Source organism: Nyctereutes procyonoides, unplaced genomic scaffold (assembly GCF_905146905.1).
Source record: "Nyctereutes procyonoides isolate TBG_1078 unplaced genomic scaffold, NYPRO_anot_genome, whole genome shotgun sequence".
NCBI lineage: Eukaryota > Metazoa > Chordata > Mammalia > Carnivora > Canidae > Nyctereutes > Nyctereutes procyonoides.
The window spans coordinates 2,061,156-2,083,475 of record NW_026575145.1 but is presented as its reverse complement, the minus strand read 5'-3'; the positions used below and the strand labels follow the sequence as shown (position 1 = coordinate 2,083,475).

Genomic DNA, 22,320 nt, shown 5'->3' with positions numbered 1-22,320 from the left:
TTATTTTAGCATTTTCTAAAATAGTTAAAGTACCTGAAATAAAGTTGTTCACTTGTTTATGGTTTATAAAAAATGAGTATCTATTCAATCAAGTAGTCCAACAGCAAATCAAAATCCAAGCACAGATGAATCTTAAGACAATAATGATTTTAGACAATGGAATTGCTAAATTTAAATGCAGCACTTATATGCTAGTTGTGTTTTTATTGACAATGACAGAACAAGTTTTAAGTTCTAAAGATTCCTGTGGAGAACACATACTTGAGCCTAAAAACTGTAATCTCCAATAAAAGTTATATATGGAACCATGGATTTCTCAAATAGGACTACCTGTTTCTACTATGAAGTATTCTTATTAGTCAAACATTTAACAATTTACTATCTGGAGGAATTTATTTCTCCAAACCTTTAGTAATAGGCATAACCACTTGAAAGACATGTCTAGATCCCAATAAGAAAGTTCTTTCCTGAAAGCAAGGTGTTATGTGGAAAATTTAGATTAGAGCAATGTCACATTTATTCATAGGGTCCATCATTTGATACATGTTATTTTCTCAAATAATATAATTTTAGAAAGCTTTCTAATAAATCTTGGGCACAAAGAAAAGTAATGGACTTCACTATACTTCACTATAACATGTATCCCAGTGACATTTCACTTAAACAGCATAAAATAAGATGTTTGTCAAGTCCTGGTTGTAAGGGACTTGACTGGTTGTAAGGGAAAAATCCCTGTAAGTCCTGGTTGTAAGGGAAAAATCCCAAAGGAAGTCAAAGAAGAAGGAAACAAGTTAGTGCCTTGAGTCCTGGCTGCTTGGAGGAGAACCCAAGTCTTAAAAGATTAACAAGGCTTTGGAGTGCTGGAGGGAGCAGTGCTATCATCTCTACCAAAGTGTGCAATGTAAACTAAAATATTGGGGTACAAAAGAGGCTGGAGAGAAGGAGATATGAACAGATAGAAATGCAGGAGTATAATGCGGAATAGTACAGAAATGACTCTGTGGTAAGAGGAGGAGAAAAAAATGTATCGTTTATAAAGTCCTTAAAAATGTCATTTCCCCCTTTGTATTTGATTTTTAACCGAGCAATATAATTGTTTAATTATATATATATATATAATATATATAATATTTATATATAATAATTATAATATTATATATATTATTAACATACCTCTTGTAGCAGCAGTGAAAGTCACAATCTTTTGTTCAAAACCTTTGGGAAATGTTTTTCAGAATATTTCAGATTTTCAAAAGATAATACAGTACATATACCAAGTATTACATAATATACCCAGCAGGCTTTGTGGCAATACTGTGTAATCAGATACATTATTTCCTGAGCAAAACATATGATTATTCATACAAAGTAGGGTAAATAAAGAACATGAAGTATTTTCTATTTTTCTATTTGAGTAATTTAAAATCAGATGTTGCCACCAAACTAGTTCACATCAGGTTTTGCTGAAAACATTTATCCATAAAGCCCAACAAAGCAAGTAGCAAATATGCTCATTCAATTTTCAGAACTTTTTAGATTTTGGAATTGTGTTTAAGGTATTGGAGTTGTGTGTTTTAAAACTTCATGACCAAAGGGCACCTGAGTGGCTCAGTTGGTTAAGCGTCTGCCTTAGGCTCAGGTCATGATCCCGGGGTAATGGGATCAAGCCCTGTGTCAGGCTTCCTGCTTAGCAGGGGAATCTGCTTCTCCCTCTCTCTTTGCCCTTGCCCCAGCTCTTGCTCCTGTGTGCTCATGCTCTCTCTCTCACTCACTCTTGCTCACTCTCTCTCAAATAAATAAGTTTTTTTTAAATTTTATGATCAAAACTATAATAACAAAAAAGCAGTTACAGGGCAGCCTGGGTGGCTCAGCAGTTTAGTGCCTGCCTTAGACCCAGGGTGTGATCCTGGAGACCCAGGATCGAGTCCCACATTGGGCTCCCTGCAGGGAGACTGCTTCTATCTCTGCCTGTGTCTCTGCCTCTCTCTCTCTGTGTCTCTCATGAATAAATAAATAAAATCTTTTTTTTTTAAAAAAGCAGTTACATATTCTAGAAAGTTTTATTATAGAAATGTGTAATTTATTTAAATTAAATTCAGTTTAATTAAAAATTAGATATGAACAGCCATACTGTTTTCCAGAGTGGCTGTTCACATATAATTTTAATGAAATCTTGCCATTTGTAATGATATGGGTAGAATTAAAGAGTGTTATGTTGGCAAAATCAGTCAGAGAAATGCAAATACCATATAATTTAACTGATATGTGAATTTGAGAAACAAAACAAATGAACAAAGGGAAAAATGGGGGGCAAACCAAGAAACAGATTCTTAACTATAGAGAACAAACTGATGGTCATCAGAGGGGAGGAAGGTGGAGGATTAACACATGATGGGTTTTAACGAGGGTACTTGTTATGATGAGCACTGAGTGATATATGAAAATGTTGAATCACTGTATTGTATACCTGAAACTAATAATACACTCTAGGTTAACTAACTGTAATTTAAATAAAAACTTTAAAATAGGGGTGCTTGGGTGGCTCAGTCCATTAAATATCTGCCTTCTGTTCAGGTCATGATCCTAGAGTCCTGAGATCGAGTCTGGCATTGGGCTCCCTGCTCAGTGGGAAGTCTGCTTCTTCCTCTATCTCTGCCCTCCACCCCTCGTTTGTGCTTTCTCTATCTCTCTCACAAATGAATAAATAAAATCTTATAAAGAAAACCCCTTTAAAGTAATATATATGAACAAAACTAGTAAAAATACTGTTGTTGCTGTTGTTGTTTTTAGGTATACATAACTGGGAATATTTGATCAGGAGAAGGTTCAGAGGCTATACTGTAGTGAGGTGATGCATGGGTAAGGTCAACCTGTATGCCCTGAGTATAGCACATAGGCTGACAGTGCCTGAGTCATGCCAAGGGATACCTGAGGCACTAGAAAAGGTTAGATAGAATGGGACAGGACTTCTCTCTTATCCTTTCCAGGAAGGGAACAAGCATCTGAGTGCAAGGTAAATCAGAAATGCGGCCTTTCCAGCCACTTCCCATTCACCTGAACAACTAAATGAGATCCAACAAATGGTGCAATCAATAGATCATGTATAATTCCAGTCACCTTCCTAACCATGCAATACTTGTCCCACATTGAAAAACAAAAGAAAGGGACCCAATGCAAGATAGGTAGAAAAACAGGAACTCCTCATTTGTTACTTATGTCTGAATTACTTAGAGGAGAGAAAAAATCTTTTTATTCTAACAGTAGAGAATTAAAAAAAAAAAAAAAGGCAAGTTCTTATAAAAAGACAGTATGATGATGGATTAAACCTGTGCAAAAGAACAAATTGAATATAGGCCCTTGATTTGTTTTGGTGGGGAAGAAGTAAGGAGACCAAGAAAATTTTAAGTATATTTGCTAACAGCAAAGAGTGGAAAAATGAGAGCAAGAACCAAAATAAATCAACAAACACTTTCTAGGTGGCACAGCATTGCCCAAGGTACTGATTACTTTCAACAGAGGTAGATCAAAAACAGACTCTACCTGGAGATTTGGGTCATTCACAAGCCAATTCAAACAGTACCTCTTACATTTTATGCCTTTACAAAAACAAGAACAGCTGAATTCACATAGGGGTAAAGTTAACAGAGTAAGTTACAGTATGTATAGCCTAATATTTTCTTTATGCAGTTATAAAAATGCACTTATATACCTCTATATAAAGAAAGAAAGTATATATGTTCAAACCTTAATGATCATTGGTGGGATTATCAATAATATTTATTGTCTTCTTGTGACTCCAGTTCTATGATGAAAATGTATTACTTTCTCATAAAAATTATGAAAATTCCTATCAGAGATTCTTTCTTCAGTAAATATACTATATAAGCTAGAGTTGTCTTATATACTTTTTATCCTCAACTAAACAGAATGCTATGTCTTGGAACAAATCATAGTTTTTCTCAATAGACAAAAAAAAATAGATCTCAAGCTGTAGGACAGAAAGCCATAGAAGACTTAATTGTAGTTTTTGGGAAAGTTACTTACAGTATACATCCACTCTGATTGACTTTATCGCTGGGGACCCCAAGCCATTCTCTGCTTTACAGTAATACCGGCCTCCTTGGTGTCGCTGAATATTTGTAATCCTCAAAGTCTCATTGAAGACACTTGAGTCTTGGAATCTGTCAGAGGCACTTCCTGCTGTTTTGGTCCACCTGATCTGAGCAAGCATCAACAAAGATTGTTACTTTAGGTTGGTTTTCTCAAAGAAAAATCAAATAGGCATTACTCATTTAAAGAGTTCGCTTTTGGAGATGCTATATGTCATTCCTGGCAAATACTGGAAAAAATTTAAATTTATATGCACAATGGAATTATAAAAATTTGAATGTGATGTCATTAGTGTATTGTGTATGTAACTCTAATTCAATTGCATAGAATTCATGAATAGCTTTATGGGGGGGGCAATATAAATATAAAGGGAATTAGAATTAAGTATATGTAATATGTTGAAAATATGGATTAGTTTCTCTTTTTGTTGAGAATTTAAATCTTTCTTTCATATTTTTCAAACCCTCTTAAGGTACTTTATATTTATTTAGAGCAGACAGGCTCCTAATGTCTTGTCAGATATGTTTTGTTATTTTACTTTAAATTTCCTATTTGATTTGGATAATTTAAGAATGCTAACCCTATAACAGCTTATTGAGATTATGTGTAATTATATATACTTGGATGTTAAAAGTGGGTTTCTTTACGGCTTTGCTTTAATAAGTCCACAAATGATTTGTCTGTTTTGATAATTAGAATTCACTTTATATCAATAATTATTTTCAAAAAATGTGCAAACTTTTCAAAAGAGAGCATTTCTATTAAACTGCCAAAACACTTGGAATATCTAAAACATTTCATTATAAACAATAACATTCTCTTAAACACAGCTGTGTACAATAGACTTAGTTTTGGCTAGCAATAAAGACTGGCATTCAACTCCAATTTTGTGTATCTTAGTATATGAAACCTGAACAAAAGGCACATAATGGTACTCAAAATGATACAAAATAGGAAATAAAAAGGATTTGGTTTTACTTTTTTCCTTGTCCCTGCTGTACAGAATGTTTATTTTTGTTTGTTTTTATATTTGGATTGAGAAATGGTTAATAGAAATCCTTGGTCAAACATGTAAGAGATACATGGAAAAATGAACTAAAGGCTGACTCTTAAAAACTGAAATCCTATAATACTGCCATCTATGCTATAATGTTAATTAAAATTTATAATCTAGGGATCCCTGGGTGGTGCAGCAGTTTAGCGCCTGCCTTTGGCCCAGGGCGCTATCCTGGAGACCCGGGATCGAATCCCACGTCGGGCTCCCGGTGCATGGAGCCTGCTTCTCCCTCTGCCTGTGTCTCTGCCTCTCTCTCTCTCTCTCTCTCTCTCTCTCTCTGACTATCATAAATAAATAAAAATTAAAAAATATTTAAAACATTTATAATCTAATGACATTAAAAGTATCTTTCAAAAGTTCTCCAATCATTAAAATATCAGTATGAATATAATCATGCCTGTCCTTAATTGTGAATGAAATGAAAATGTTACTTAGAACTAACTCACAAAAATAAATATCAAATATTTATTCAACGTCTTTCATGTGCATGGAATAGACACAAGACTAAATGGCAAGACTCCTGACTTCAGGCAATTTATAAGCTGGTTATTAATATGCTCATAAACAGACAATGTTTAACAGGGCATTGGTTTTTTTGTTCTTGTATAGGCAGATAGTAATTCTACAATAATCATTTCTAGAATATAATCTGAGATCAGTAAAACACAATTCCTATTAAGATATCAAGTTTTCTTTGACTATCATAATATAATACTAAAATTGATTTTAAATAATATACATATCAGATAATAAAAAGGAGTTCAAAATAAAAACAATTTTGGAAATGGCCTAGTCCTTTTAGATATTAAGAATGTTACTAAGATACTATGATTAAGTTTAGTTATACTAGTACAGTACTAGAAATAATTCAGGAATTATGGATAGAGAAAGCAAGTGTGTGTGTGTGTGTGTGTGTGTGTGTGTGTGTGTGTGACAGAAACAGAGAGACAGAGAGGAAGGCAGAAAAACAGAGAGAGAAAAAACTGTGATGCAAACCAGCAGTTATTAACCTCGTTGGCCTTAAAATGCCTTTCTACTCTTAAAAATTATAAGCAACCCTAAATAACTTTCGTTTATTTAGACTGATTATTTCCATTCATAATTATTATATTAAAAATTAAAACTGAGGCACTGTTAGACTAGGTATTATTAACTCATTTAAAATTACATTAATAAATTGATGACATCTGACAAGGAGAATTTTAGTCAGAAAACTATTTTCCAAAACAAAAAAATTGAGTAAAAAGAATGGCATTGTTTTATAGTTCTGCAAATCTAATATCCAGTTTGATGAAAAAGAGCTAACTAGATTAGATAATCATATCAGCTTCCACATGCAATCTGTTGCAACAAGTTGCTTTGTTTCAAATATAAAGAAAATCTGGCCTCACACTGATATTTGGAAAGGGAGGAGTACATAACTGTGCATAGTCTTCTTTGATACTACACTAAAACTCCCCAATGATAGTTTCTTAATGTTTGTTTGCAAAGTAAATTCTAAAACTACATCAGTGAGCTTTCTGTATTCTGTTACATTAAAATTCACTGTTTTATCTTACACTTTGATTGGATCTTTTACTCATACATGATTTTGTAACACTATGCATCAGTCATTTGAAAATAAGAATTTACTGAGTTATGCAGATCTTCCAAATATTGACACATTTCATTACATAATATCAGAAAAGGAGCATATTTTATGAATTTCACTGCCAATCGCTTCAGAAGAGAGAGTCATTACGTGTTGGGAAGGCATCATGCTTATATGGGCAGATTTTCCAAAATTCTAATTTTTCTCTTAAAACTGAATTATATACTTAGTAAGAAATATAGCTAAGGTGTTTTCTTTGGAACTACAGGTTCACTTCACTGATTTTTAAGAAAATATTTGTTAAATACCCAAGTCTGAATAACCATAGTTTGCTTAACAGTCATCCTTTTATGTTCTATGAAAAAGAGTGGCAAGTTCAGTACAAAACTCAATTATACAAGTCCTTTACCTTGAGACAGACTCTGCACTTCGGGAAGTAGCAGAAATGCTTTACAGGACTTCTTCATCTTGTCATACAAAATATTAAAAACACAGCACTTAAGTTTGAAGTTGTTAAAATGTGATCATTTTTACTGATTCATTGAAGATATTCTGAGTGATACTGCTTTTGTTTGTTTTTTCACTGTGAGGGCATGTTAGTGAAAAAAGTAGGGAAGGATACAGACTGCAAGTACAATTCCGGGCTGTAGCTTTGTTTTGTGCGAAGGTGCAGCCTGCTTTATCCAACATTGCTTTGCACCATCACTGCAACAGTGATGCAACAGTGAAAAAAATAACATTTTCTTCATAAGCTTCCTGTAAAGATCACAAGGTCCCCTTAGAGATCTAGCAGCATCACTTCAAGAAACATTGATTGTTAAGAATAGAAAAACAGCCATATCTCTATCTGTATCTCTAGCCATTTATTGCTTAATAAATGGTGTCAGGGCCACTGACTGTATATCCATTAAAATAATAAAAAAAATAGCTGACTCTCCAACCCACCCTTCACACTGAAATAAATTCTAGATGCAATTGTCACAAATACTGATAATATCTTTGTATTGTTGAGGTTTCATAGTCAGGAGGACTGGAAGGATAAATTGGTAGGAGCTTCCTTTTTGAAAGAAAACTTTGTCAAAAAAATGGTAACACATTCTGATCTAGCAACTATCTGTTAAAATTTACCTTACTATCATTTCCATAAGAATGCAGAAAATTGTATGTATAATGGTATAACACTGGGAACAATATAAATATCAAATGATAGGGGAGTAGTTGTAAATTAATTGATTCTAAAATTAAATTGAATGTAGCCATCAAAAGAACTAAAATACAAAATATATTATTATATTAAATAAAAAACGGAACAAAAGAAAATATTCTCATCTGTATAAAAAGAGTATGTGTGTGTGTGTGTGCATGCACACACACACACATACACTAATACGTTTGTTAGAATTATACACAGAAACACAAAATTTAACATTGAAACACAAAATTTAACAAGATTAACTATGTGTGTGGCTGGAACAAAGAAGATAGTGAAAATGTTTTCTTTTTAAAAATTCTTATTTAGAATTCTTACTTACAATTTATTTTACCATGAACAAATACTGTGTTTATTATAAGTTTTTTTAAAAAAGAAATATAATTCTGTAGTGAAATGTAGGAAATAAGACAAGCTAAAAAAGAATAGAGAAAAAAGGAAATAATCACTTATGAAAAAGTTTTTACTTTTTCTTTATTTAAAAAAAAAACTAAATACTAAAAGGAAATACTACTGAGCCCCAGAAAGACAAATCTACTCATTGAGAAGGCTTACCAAGTTATATATCTTAATGATGAGAAAAGAAACCTCCAGATACACTATCATTAAAGCTGTGACTTCAAAGTCTACAAAGAAAATTGTATAGACTTCCAGGTAGAAGGAACAAACTGTTATAATTTGTCAGAGCCTGCTCACGTCCCAAAGCTGACTGTCTCCTTCTTCCGCAGTAATGGAACCCCAAATTATTAATCAGGCACATGCCTGCCCAGGACAAAGACAACATTCCTCTGCTATCTATTCAACTATATTCTTGCCAGAGTGTTTCTAGCAGAAATATCCGCAGGGGGAAGCAGCAATCTACATGTTGTTCATTTCTGCACATTCCACTGGCTCATATCTTGGACTATAAGTTGATTTGGAATGAAAGTCCAGCAGCAAAGCAATAAAACAGAAGAAATCTGAATCTCTGACATCATGGAGTTGCACCTACCTGCCCTGAACTATTTATAGCCCTGGCCTTCTACATGGGAGAGAAATAAAATTCAAACTTGTTTACATCATACTTTTGAGGGAGATTTTCTGGAACTTACAGCCAAATTTAAATTTAACTGATAAGCCTAGGGTGGTACAGAAGGTCAGCTTGTCCTCTGGAATCTCACTTCCAATGTTGACAGCTTGAAAACAGTGGAATAGCACCAGAATTTACTCAAAAAACTGGTGGGAAGGTTTCTATCTCCATATCAAACAATCAATATCTCATTCATCTAGTGTGAAAGAAAATATTCAGTGATATAAAAACATGTAGTAACCTCGTTCTAATAATCCCACTTGACAAAAATACTTGAAACAATACTCTAATCACCCATCAAATAAACTGGATCTGAGGGTTTGGTTTTAGAGAAGATACAGAAAAGCATCTGGTGGTGAGCAGTCCATACATGTCCAGTTAACAGGTAAGTATAGTTTTTCTAGGTAATAAATAATTTAAGTATTAAATAAAGTTTGTTAAACCTAAAAAACATAGAATAAGGGGACTTGTAATATCTCAGCAAAGTCTTGGAGTTTGAGGAGAGTGTAGGACACAAAGGGAACATGAAACTTAATGACTTAGGGATATATATATATATATCCCTATATATACCCTATATATATATTTATATATATATATATATATATATATATATATATATATATAAAACGTGTGTGTATATACATATATACACGCAGATAAAGTGACCATAAAAGGTTGGTAATCAAACTGTGGAAACCAAGAAGGCATGGACAAAGTAGTAACAAGAATATGTAAACTAAAATCAACCAGTCAATCAGAAGTGACAATATACACAATAAGGTTAAGTTAATAAGAACAAATTAACACTTTAAAACACTAACTGGAAAGAATGTCATTACTTTGTGTAACATTAAAAGTCATAACTAATAGTGAAAATATACTGTCATGGGGCACCTGGGTAGCTCAGTGGGTTAAGTGTCTGCCTTTTGCTCAGGTCATGATCTCAGGGTCCTGGGATAAAGTGCTATGTCAGGTTTCCCACTCAGTGAGGAGTCTGCTTCTCCCTCTCCCTCTGCTCCTCCCCCCTACAAGTGCCCTCTCTCTCAAATGAATAAAGTCTTTAAAATATATACTATCATTAATTGGTATGCAGTAAAGCACAGAGAAGCTAAAGACATAACAAACAAAATTAGAAACAGAAGAATTTGAGAAACATGAAGTTGCACTGGGAAATTACAATACATCTCTCTGAAAACTAGGCAGTTCTAGGTAAAACATTTTTTCCTTAACTTAAAAAATAACTAAGACAAGGAGGAACTGAAAAATATAATCAACATGTATGATATGACTAATAAAATATGACAAAATCTTTCATTCATAGAACAAATTTTTTTCTTATGTCCATTAAACATTTACAAAAATTGACCAGGTAATTAGACCAGAAAAAAATCTTAATTAAAAAAGCAGAGACGGTACAGGTGATGTTATCTAGTCTCAATTAAATACAGTTGTAAATAAGTTATCAAAAGATGACTACTACAGGGAAATCTGGTCATTGCTAAAGAGAAAATTAAAAGGAGAATGCTAGCAATCTAAAAGTCAACGATTAGAAATCATCTCACCCTAAAATCTGTGAATGCAGTGAAAGGAGTAACAGAAGAAAATATAAACTGAAAGTACCTCTATATTAAGAATGAATGAATAAATAAATAAATAATAAATAAAACAAGTACTCATCTAATTTATTTTAATTTAATGTAAGTTGCTGGGCTCTACTCTAACTTACTGCTTGTTAAGCCATACAAGTAGAACTAATTCATCTTTATTTTTAATTTCTTCTCCCAGAGATTCTTGAGAGCTAGCCTGGCACAGATTTACAGAGAGTCATTGGGGAGACAATAAAATAGGAAGTACCACTGGAAGATTTCTGGATAATTCAACTCTGCATCCCCAGGAATTAGTTCGGTAGAAAGTCTATGTAGATTAGTACTAGTGCTCCAAATGCTACTACTAATACAGATATGTTGAATGAAAATATGGGTCTTTAGTCTGAACTTGAGAGATTGGTAGATATAATGGTGGGGAATAGGTTCAGCCATAAGACAGAAAAACTAACAGTGATTTATACATGATGAAAGTTAAATTCTATCACGTAAAAGATATCTGGAGTGAGGCAAGCCAGTGCTGACTTATGGCCCTATCAGGGCCTCAGATTCTTTAGAAGCCCTCTCTACCATGTGTTGCTTGGGCTCAAGACCCAAAATAGTAGCCAGACATTTAGTTTTCATATTCCATTCCCAGCAGAAGGAAGATGGAAGGACAAAATGTGCCTGCTAGTTGTCCTTTACAAAAGTTTCTAGAATGTTGCCTCATGGCAGTTCTGCTAATATCATTATAGTTGTATCCTATCCCTAGCTACAAGGAAGGTTGGGAAATGTATACTTTACCTCATATAGCACTCTACCCTCTCAACTCTCTGCTATAATCTGATGGTTCAAAAACTGTGGAAAAGAGGAAGGAGAATATTTGTGACTACTGCTGCTCCCACAGTGGGGATAAAACATGTCCAATGTTCCTATCAGCTGCCTTATTAAATATGATCGTGTTTAAATCCTGTAATGATGACATTAATGTTTAAATCCTGTAACAACATTAAATAATCATTTCCTTAAAATGACATGAACAGAAAAAAGAAAGATACTACAATTTAGGAAATATGTTTATTGTAACTCTCTAATCTGAACAAACAACATGGAGATCCTCTTAGGTTGCAGAACACAACCCTTAACTTAGGGTTTTCCAACTCCCAAAAAAGAATTTTCTACTTTGATTTTTTGGTAGAATATTTCTGGAACATCATTGCTTTTATGTAGCCTTAAATAAAACCAGTGTGAACTGAGATAACTCAAGAAAATGTTAAGAACCTGAAGCACAGATTGAAGATAGACCGGAATAAACCTAAAGAAGTATATTACATAGATGCTATGAACCCAATAAGGATTTAGACTTTAATAATGCTCAGATTTGTAGGTTTCTCCTCTCTTTAATTAAGGTCTAGTGAATGAGGATTAGTGAAATGAAGTTACTTTCTAACAGCTGTTAAGTAGTTAGGGCATATATATACTCAGGTCAACTTGTAGAGACAAATCTGAGCTTTGTCCCAGCCTTATTTGTACTCTGAAAGATGACCCCTCATCAATAAAAGGAAGCCAACGAAGAAATAAGATAAAGATCATCTGATCTGCCTTAAATATTGGTGGCTTGCCATCAAAGGTTTTGGGAGTAAACAAAGCTGGTTACAGGGCATCAGCCTGAAAGAGCATAAAGGGATATCTATGGTAGGTATGAGCAGACAGTATTCATTCCATTTGAAAAATAAAGGTTACCCTCTTATCTTGCATTAATATCAGGGGAAATTACAGAGGAAATGTGTTCTCTTTGAATTACTAAATACAATAAATAGAATTCTGAGTGGCACAGACTCCAGATCTTATAGGTTCAATTTTTAATAAGTCACATCCACCTACCATAAATTAGAGCAAAATGTCATACTTGTTCTAAATTCAATTATATAAAAAGAACCACAATTGTCTGACAAAGCAACAAAATTTAACCTGAAAACTATACTCTATACTCTGCATATAACATCATATTTTTCTCATATGCTCAGAATATTGGAGATCACTACTACTACCAGCATTACTACCACAGTAACAACATAATAGACATCTTTAAGAAATTCTATGTGTTAGAGTTACTGGTAACTATTCACAGTGAGATAAGAAAGAATTTCTCAGTGTAAATAGTGCAAATATGCTTAGAGAAGCAATAAGGAAACATGAGTCTGAGCATCAGTGAGGGATCCTCTCACTCACCAGCGAATAGGAGGGTGGGGAGGGGATCATCATGGTAAACTCACTGGAAAAGGAAGGAAAGTTGTGGGATGAAGACTTAGATATTTCTGAACACTGATACGCTGTAAAGAAGGGAAGATATATATATATATATATATATATATATATATATATATATACATATATATATAATTTAAAAATAAATTTATTTTTTATTGGTGTTCAATTTGCCAACATATAGAATAACACCCAGTGCCCATCCCGTCAAGTGCCCACCTCAGTGCCCGCCACCCAGTCACCCCCACCCCCCGCCCTCCTCTCCTTCCACCACCCCTAGTTTGTTTCCCAGAGTTAGGAGTCTTCCATGTTCTGTCTCCCTTTCTGATATTTCCTACCTATTTCTTCTCCCTTCCCCTCTATTCCCTTTCACTATTCTTTATATTCCCCAAATGAATGAGACCATATAATGTTTGTTCTTCTCCAATTGACTTATTTCACTCAGCATAACACCCTCCAGTTCCATCCACATCAAAGCAAATGGTGGGTATTTGTCATTTCTAATGGCTGAGTAATATTCCATTGTATACATAAACCACATCTTCTTTATCCATTTCTTTCGATGGACACCGAGGCTCCTTCCACAGTTTGGCTATTGTGGACATTGCTGCTAGAAACATCGGGGTGCAGGTGTCCCGGCGTTTCATTGCATCTGTATCTTTGGGGTAAATCCCCAGCAGTGCAATTGCTGAAGATCTATTTTCTGATACTCTTTTTGGCTGTAGCTTTTCTTTGGACTTAAACTTTCAACAACTTACTCCTATGTGACTAAACTATGAGAGAAAGTGAACAAATGTAGTGCTTACCTTTGACAATGCCAGGGTTCCTAATGTATACAGCACACTACAATAGGGCCTATAAGCATTATTTCAAACTAAAGTTGATAGAGAGGGACGTACATCTTGGTGCAAAAAAATACATGCTCATAAGTAAAAAATGCTGGGGGTTAATGTAGATTGCTTCATGGAAGGGTTTTTATTTTGTAGCATAACCAATATATTAACCATGGACTGCAAACAAGCAGCAATAAAACTTTACTTCTTTAAAATTTACAGGAGCACCTAGCTGACTCAGTTGGTAGACGCGTGGCCCTTGATCTTGGGGTGGTGAGTTCAAGCCCTATGTTGGTTATAGACAGTACTTAAGCAATAATTAATTTTTTTGTTTTAGATTTTATTTATTCATGAGAGACACAGAGAGAGAGGCAAAGACATAAGCAGAGTTTGGAGAAGCAAGGAACCTGATGTGGGACTCCATCCAGGACCCAGGAATCATGCCCTGATCCAAAAGCAGATGCTCAACCACTAAGCCACACAGGAGCCCCATTTTTTTTTTAGTTACAAAATGCTTTTATATTTGATCATCTTATTTTAATCCCATGGCAGGCTTTAAAGGATAGGAAAATGTTTTCTCCCCATTTCACAGCTCCAGCTCTTCTGGGACCATATGACTCTGTGCCTTTGTTCACTGGGTTCCTTTTGACCTGAAAGTTCTTTTCCTTGCTATTATTAATCCTATTAACTCCCTTTGATCATCTAGATATCATTTTATTAGAAAGCCTTCCCTCCCCCAGAAATCTCTATTTTATCTGTCTGTGGCCATAGCACCTTGCAATTCCCTCTATGAGAGTATATTCATCACATGCTATAGAAATTATTTATATGTTGTCACAGATAACTGGTTCTGCCTGATTCTCTGAGCCCCTTTATCCTCTTCATATGTGCCTCCTTAGGATTCTCTGTTTTGTTTTGTTTTTTTTTGTTTGTTTGTTTTTATTTACGATAGTCATACAGAGAGAGAGAGAGAGGCAGAGACACAGGCAGAGGGAGAAGCAGGCTCCATGCACCGGGAGCCTGACGTGGGATTCGATCCCGGGTCTCCAGGATCGCGCCCTGGGCCAAAGGCAGGTGCCAAACCGCTGTGCCACCCAGGGATCCCGGATTCTCTGTTTTTAATGCAAGAAGGTCCTTGGGCTATGGAGCCACTTTGCCCTCAGAGGCAGCATCTTGGAAATGCTTCAGAGTTTACCTTCATCCTGTGGCTCTAAGCAATGAAACAGTGGAGTGGACATGAAAGCTCAGCACACCCGCCTCTGATTAGGATGGATTCAGAAGCATCTTTTGCCCTCCAGAGTTCTGCTGCAGCATCCAGCTGAGCCTAATCGCCCAAAATCACACTCCTGCCCTCCTTCTTCCTTTTCTCCTCCCACTTTCTTGCCCCATTAGCAGTTTCTCCTAAGAGCATTTCCTTAATAAATCACTGGCATGTGAATGCTTATCTCAAGCTCTACTGCCAAAGAACCAGACCTAGGACACAATTCTTTTACCTTTAACAAACTGTAAACCATTGTTCTCTTTTTTTTAATATTTTATTTATTTATTCATGAGAGACACACAGAGAGAGAGGCAGAGACACAGGCAGAGGGAGAAGCAGGCTCCATGCAGGGAACCTGACGTGGGACTCAATCCCGGGTCTCCAGGATCATGCCCTGGGCCGAAAGCAGGCACTAAACAACTGAGACACCCGGGCTACCCTAAACCATTGTTCTTGATCTTGAGGTCTTCTGCCCAAAGCACAGAGTCTGGGGCATAATAGTCATTAACAAAATCACTGTTGCTTGGATAAATTCCTAGCACTATAATTCTGCTGACAAGGCAAACATAAATTAGACAAAAATCCCACTCCACAAGGCACTTAGAATATAGTAAGTTTCGGTTAACTGAGATGTGCTTTTAATACATACTTCAAATGTAAGCTGAGTTTACTCATCCACTTTCATTTTGAAATAATACACCAAAGTATTTTTATTTAATCTATATTTTTAATGAATTTCTATCATTTTGTCTAAATATTTTTGCCCATTACTTTTTATAAGCCTAGGATTTTATTTTGTATATGGGTGGTTGAAGTTAGAGGGAAGATATCAAATGGTACCTTTTTAGTGTCAAATTAGCATTTGAACTATTATTGAACAGCAATTAGCAATATTACTCAGGACAAAAATCAAATAGGATAGATGGGGAAAAAAAAGAGAATTTGTAAAGATATATTTATTCAAGGGAACCAGCAATATTAAAGAAAAATAATACAAAAAGAAAATAAAAATAGATGACATGAGTTATGAAATCGTGTATCTGAACACTACACCCAAGTTTTAGAATAAACACAGACTACTAAGTGAACCAACAGTAGTACAATACAGCTGGTATAATATTAAACACTCTGCTAAATATATTAAAAAATGATTGAAATGTAAAATTTCGACTTCATTTTTTACCATCTAAATGTTTAAAGATTACATTTTATTACAGGCTGTAGAAAAATAGGAAAAAAAGTATATGATATTCTCCAAGTGTTTCACAAGGTGGATGGTAAGAAATTTGTTTAGCTGCTTCCACCCTGGCCACTCCTTCTTAGGCTTTTTTTTTTTTTTTAACAGTTCCTACTCATGTTCCTGACCTCTGAATGGTTGCGTACTTAAAGCATGGCCTTTTCTATTTATATTCACTTCCAGACCATCTCCTCCAGTATTTTAAAGACCACTTACATGATGCTAACTCCTAAGCTGGTGTTAGTAGTTCAGGCCAGTCTCCTACCACCATCATCTGTCCACCATCTCCACCACAATATATCAAAAATGAGCTCTTGTTCCCCCCCCCCCCCAGCCCCCTGCAACAAAACCAGCTCTCCCAGTCTTTCCCACTTCTGTTAATAGCAACTTCCTCCTTCTGGTCATTCAGACCCAAAATTTGCAGTTATGTTGATGAAAAAAGAAGTGAATAAAACTACAAAATCATATTAATTTTAGTTAAAAAAATCATACCAGATCTTTGATAGACTTTAAAATTTGGTTTATACCTGGAGAAATTGTAAAATAACCATTTACTAAATTTTCACATTTTGTCTGGGTCCCCAAGACCACACCTAGCTTTGATCATTCACAGGAATCTTACAAGACCCATCACATAGTCAGGACTATGATCTATTGATAGATAGTAAAAGGATACAAAGCAAAATTAACAAAAGGAAAGATAGATGGGGAGAAGTTTAGAGAGAAACAGGCACAAGCTACAAGTCTCCTCACCAGGGAGTCACACAGGAGGCACTTAATTCCCCCAGGATTAAATTATGACAACACGTAAACTGTCTACCACAGAAGTGCATTCGAGTCTCAGTTTTACAGAAGGCTGGTCACATAAGCACCCTCTGCCTAGCATATCCCAAAATGTAGAGCCTCAGAAGCCAAGCCAGTGTTAGGCATTCATCCTACTGTTTGGATACCAATTTAGGCACAGTAAGCCACTTTAATCAGAGAATGGTGGGACCCTTCCTGAAATCCTAGCTCTCAGATGGCAACCAAGGGCCAACCTTGCAAGTCAGCCTTTCTGAGGATAGTATTCTCAGGCCTGCTAGGTTAAGCTTTTCTGTATACATATAAACCTTGTGCCAGAAATGTTGTGTAGGACTTCTGAAGAAGCGCCTTATGGGAGAATGGCATGGGTTCATTTATTTTTTCCCTTTTCTTCCATGTTATCTTAGATTCCAATGTGATAGCTGGAGCTCCAGGATCCATCTCAGATTGTGGGCCACCTCCGAGGTAGAAGTCATGTGCAAAGGATGGGTCCCTATAGCACCATGATTCCATTATACCATTTCAGTATTCTCAATGTCTAGATTTATTTTCTAGGCAGAATTGATGCTTATCTTATTTAAGCTATTATTTCTGCATTCAGCAATTAGCAGCCAAACGCATTTTGCCATGAAAAAATTAAGCAAAACATTGGAAATCCATTTGTACATCTGTAGACTCTATAGATAAAAGATCTATTTTTCAAATATGAAATAATGAAAGTAATACCCTTGAAGAAACTAGAAGTACTCAAAGAAATAAATTGCATGCATTGGAAATGCCATATTTAAAGCATCTAAAAAATTTGAGTGCCAATTCATGAGAATAGACTATTGGTTAAAAAATAAAATCATTAAACTGTGCTTTTGCAACTTAATCATCCATACATCATTTTTATGAAGGGGGAGATGCTGTAATGACATACAGTATATCCCAAATGCATTTGTTTTTTTGTAATCAGAGTGAATAAATAGAGGAGGGTAGTTAAGTTTCTCTATGTTTCTTCCAGGACTTTTAAAAGAGCTCCCTAATTTAAATTTAGCACATTTATACTTAATAATCAATATTTATTTGACCACAAATTTTACTAACTAAGGATTATTTTAAATTGTTGCCATTGAACAGCTTCCCATCTTCTTCGTTATGGGTTTCTTATGGGATTTTTTTTTTTACCATCATTCTCAGTCTTGTTGAAAGTGAAGCAGTAATTTCCTTAATGATTTTTTATAATAAAATATAATCTAAATTAACAGTATTGCAGACACTGCAGAGTATTAGAAATGTAATAAAAAATAAATTGCTCTGTTCCACTCACTCCAGTATAGTGCTCTACTGAAGCCATCACTAAATTTATTCATAAGATAACTAAGTGAACTTTGCCATTTAAGGCATTAAGAAAACACCCACACACTTACAGAAAAATGAGAATGTGTTTTGGCATATAGACTTGACAAGGATATTTGTAATTATAGTATTCTAGATTCCCCTAACAGATAAATTCAGCCAGATGTGCCAAATAAATAATTCAGTGTGACTCCATTTCATGTTTTCTAATAATTCATCTAAAATACCCCCGAAAAGTTACATTTAATTGGCCCAAAAATGTTTTAGAGTGAATTAACTGTCTTTCTGAATTATTTTAGGCACCTGGAACTGATTGATAAGAGAAATGAACAATTCCTATGGGTACATTTTCAATTTTATGGAAAAATCTTATCTCACACTTTTTCCTTAAAATATTTGAGCAATTTTTGGAAAACACAAGAACAATAATGCATTTTGCGGACACCTTACAACATTCACAGATGCAATGGACCTTTACTCATAGTTGCAAATTTGGAACTTAAACTCATTCGACAGCCAGGCAGTTGAAAGCTATCAACAAGAAGGCATGCAGAACTAAACTGAGGCATCAAAAATAATATCCATGAAAATGGACTATTTTAAATGTTCATGCAAGTGACCCTTTTCAGGACCCATAATCACTTAATCTTGTATACATGTGAAACATCTCAGCCTACTAGATTAGTTCTGGGGTTAACTATTGCAAATATTTATATTTAACTTGTTTCAGTTTTGAATAAACATTAGAAAGGGAAGAAATGGAAAGTAGTATTGCCTCAGATTCTGTAAGTAGGCATGTCTGGGTTATTGTCTTTATAACAACCCTATAGGTAAATACAGTGATCTTCAATTTGCAGATAACTAAACTGAGGTTCAAAAGGGTTAACTAATTTTCCTAAAACCATGCAATTAGTAAATAGTAGTTCCAGGATTTTAGCAAGCATCTGTATGACTTTTTTATTTCAAATAAAAATAGCCAATATCTGTTAAGGGGTTACTCTGCCAAATGCTTTCTGAAGGTATCTCATTTAATCCTTATAACTGTCATATCGTTTAGGTACTATCTCCATTTTACAGCTGAGAAAACTGATGCTGAAGACAGTAAAATGATTTGCTCAGAATCCCATAGCTAATATATGGGAGGAACTAGGACAAGGGTCTCCCTGTTTCTAAAGTCAGAATCTGCTTTTAGTCTCACTCTGATGTGTTGACAGAAAACAACTCTGGTGGCTTTAATTCAAGTCAGATTGAGAACCTTCCTCCAAGAGCAAGTGAAACCAGACAGTTATTCTAACTCTTAGCAAAGAAAGTACATATTTGACTACCCATCCATTGTAACAGTTTCTGCACGTATATATATTTCTACTAGAATATGTTTCCTAATTGAAATGGAAATTAAGAATAAAGCAGAAAATCATATTACTACCTAGGATTTTTAGGACTTCATGTTCCTGGGACAGGAAAAGAAATAAATAAGAAAAGGAACTTGAATCTGTATGCTGGGAGGAGAAGGGGAAAGATTAGGAATTTTAAAGTTAAAAAAGAAACAGACAGGCCTGTCCTAAAATAGAGTGGTTTCCACAATAGGCAATTGATAAGATATAATCTTCAACATTTTAACAGCTTCAAGATAGGTCTTCAATAGCAAGTTAGAGACTTTGACTTTTGTCCAAATATAGTAGAAATCAAATGGGTTATGGGAGTAGATGGATGGGAAACTACCCCATATAACTGTCCCATATGACCACCAGGACACAGTTCATTGGTCACTTATTATCTCTTCCAACTTTTGAGTAGGATGTCTTCTTAAATTCAAAAGTTAGAAAGCTAGATATATTAACTAGATTCTCTTGCACTAAGGTTGTGGACAGAATTGAGTTTTATCAATAATAATTCTGAAAACCAAATTAAATGGGAAGAGAGGTATTTTGTGAGAATCAATTTTTACAGGTGTGAATCACAGTAGACATGGTTATGAAACAGTGAACAGTTCTGGAATAGATGTCTCAATCCCTTGATCATAACTAAGGTATGTCTCTCTTGAAGTCAAGGGCTGGGAGAGCTATACAGTGATTCCCATGCAGAAAGCAGTGCTGTTGGTGGGCAGACCCTGTGATGTTAATTGTAGGAATCATTCCTACAGGTCCAGCCTAATGGCCTTCACCAGCGACCCTTATAATTAGTTTTGTAAGGAACTTATCTAGATTAATTCATTCATGCTTAAACTAGCTAGAACAGGTTCTGTTATCTATAACTGAACCTTGGTTGATACACCTCCTTTCTCCTCATTATCACTTGTCCTCAATCAGGTTCACCTTCAAACAAGGCCACACAGAGTTAATAGTGTAATGTCAGCACTATGTCTTCTCAGGGGCCTCAGTCCTTCCAGATGAATGCTCAACTCCTTAGAATTACCTGGCTTAGCATCTGCTAGAGACTTCAACATCTCACAAATATAATAAGCACCATAAAATCTAAGGACCCAGTGGAATTACTATATTGACACAAACTCTTGGCTGCCTAAATATTATCAATTTGCAAGTTTAAGTGATGTTTTCCAATTTTGTAGTTTTAATGAGTGAAAAAGAAATGAAGGAGAAGAGGTTGGCATTGGTAAGTAAAAGAAAAAAATGGCACCTGCAACAGAGTGTAAGCAGTCAGAAGTCATATTCTGCTAAATAGAAACAGTACCCGGAGCTACAGGAAATATACAGAAGCTACTCTGCATGATTCATAAAGACTTAAGTGTGTCTTCAATGGAAGTTAAGCACTACTCTAAGAGAGTTTCATAATCAGTATTTAAAATATTACTGTATTTACGTTTCAATAAATTATTTTGTGAAGTTTAAAAATAAATGTTTGCTATTTGATACTAAATCATGTTATAAGTTCATCTACCCATATAAAGTTAACACCAATATTTACACAAAAAAACTCATGAATACTTAGTTTAATCCTGACATAAGTTAAGATATACTTCACAATATTTGGAATCAACTACACATGAAAAATTAAACTATATTTCAGGTAAAATAGAAATAAAATACAACAAAGTTAAACTATCACCTCGTAGGTCAAAAACACAATGCCTACAATAAAGATTTGTTCATCCCTCCCCGCAAACAAACTTACTTTTCAAGCCAGCAAATGCAAGGAAATATATTTAATTCATATCAATGTATTGTCCTTAGTTTTAAATAAATAAAGACAGACTTTGCACTTTTAGGCCTTGCTTGCCATTCTGTTAAAGTCTATGTCAGAGTTTGAATACTCTCCATGTGATATGTGATACGAGTGTATGGGCATGTAGGATGTGCAGGGAGGCATTATAGAAAGCCCGGCAGGTGGAGAAAACACATGAAAGACTGCTGATCATTGAAACAAGAAGCTGCTCTAGAAAATGTGATACAAAGCACAGGAAAACTATACTTCTTTACATTTGTTAATGATACAACATTCCCTAACAAAAGACAGAATACTAACCTAACAGCATACATGACTTAATTCAGACTCACACTGAGAAATTTCTGAGAACATTTCACTTCTACCCTCAGGGCGGGGGGGGGGGGGGGGGGAATTTGAATCTTTCTGAAATCATGAAGTAGGGCCCTTACCAAAGAATGTCACCTGTAGCCCATACTTTGAATTCAGGTCCTTTAGGAAAACAGGTGACACAAATGAAACTAGTTCAGCCTATTGCCTCCTGAGCTATTAAGGGTAACCCTTAAAATGTTTGGGTTTTTTTTCCTGTCTTGCTAATTCAAATTAAAACCAGTTCACACAACATAAAATATCGTATTTAAACACCTTTTTCTTTTTACTGATTCCTTTTTATACATTTTTTTATTCATTTTATACATTTAGATAACAAAACTAAAGTCACATGGTAAGTGACAGATACAATAACCAGCCTCTCCATAATTAATGAATATTGCTGCAGTAATACATGTGTATAA

At 34.8% G+C, this 22,320-nt stretch overlaps 1 protein-coding gene across 1 annotated transcript in view; it reads right to left on the bottom strand.

Annotated features, from left to right (window-relative positions):
* The window catches only part of MDGA2 (MAM domain containing glycosylphosphatidylinositol anchor 2), a 788,050-nt gene that overhangs the window by 358,797 nt on the left and 406,933 nt on the right, over positions 1-22,320 (bottom strand). Inside the window, exon 5 of the mRNA XM_055309044.1 lies at positions 4,045-4,219. Within this exon, the coding sequence (XP_055165019.1) occupies positions 4,045-4,219 (175 nt within the window). The remainder of the gene's footprint in view (positions 1-4,044; positions 4,220-22,320) is intronic.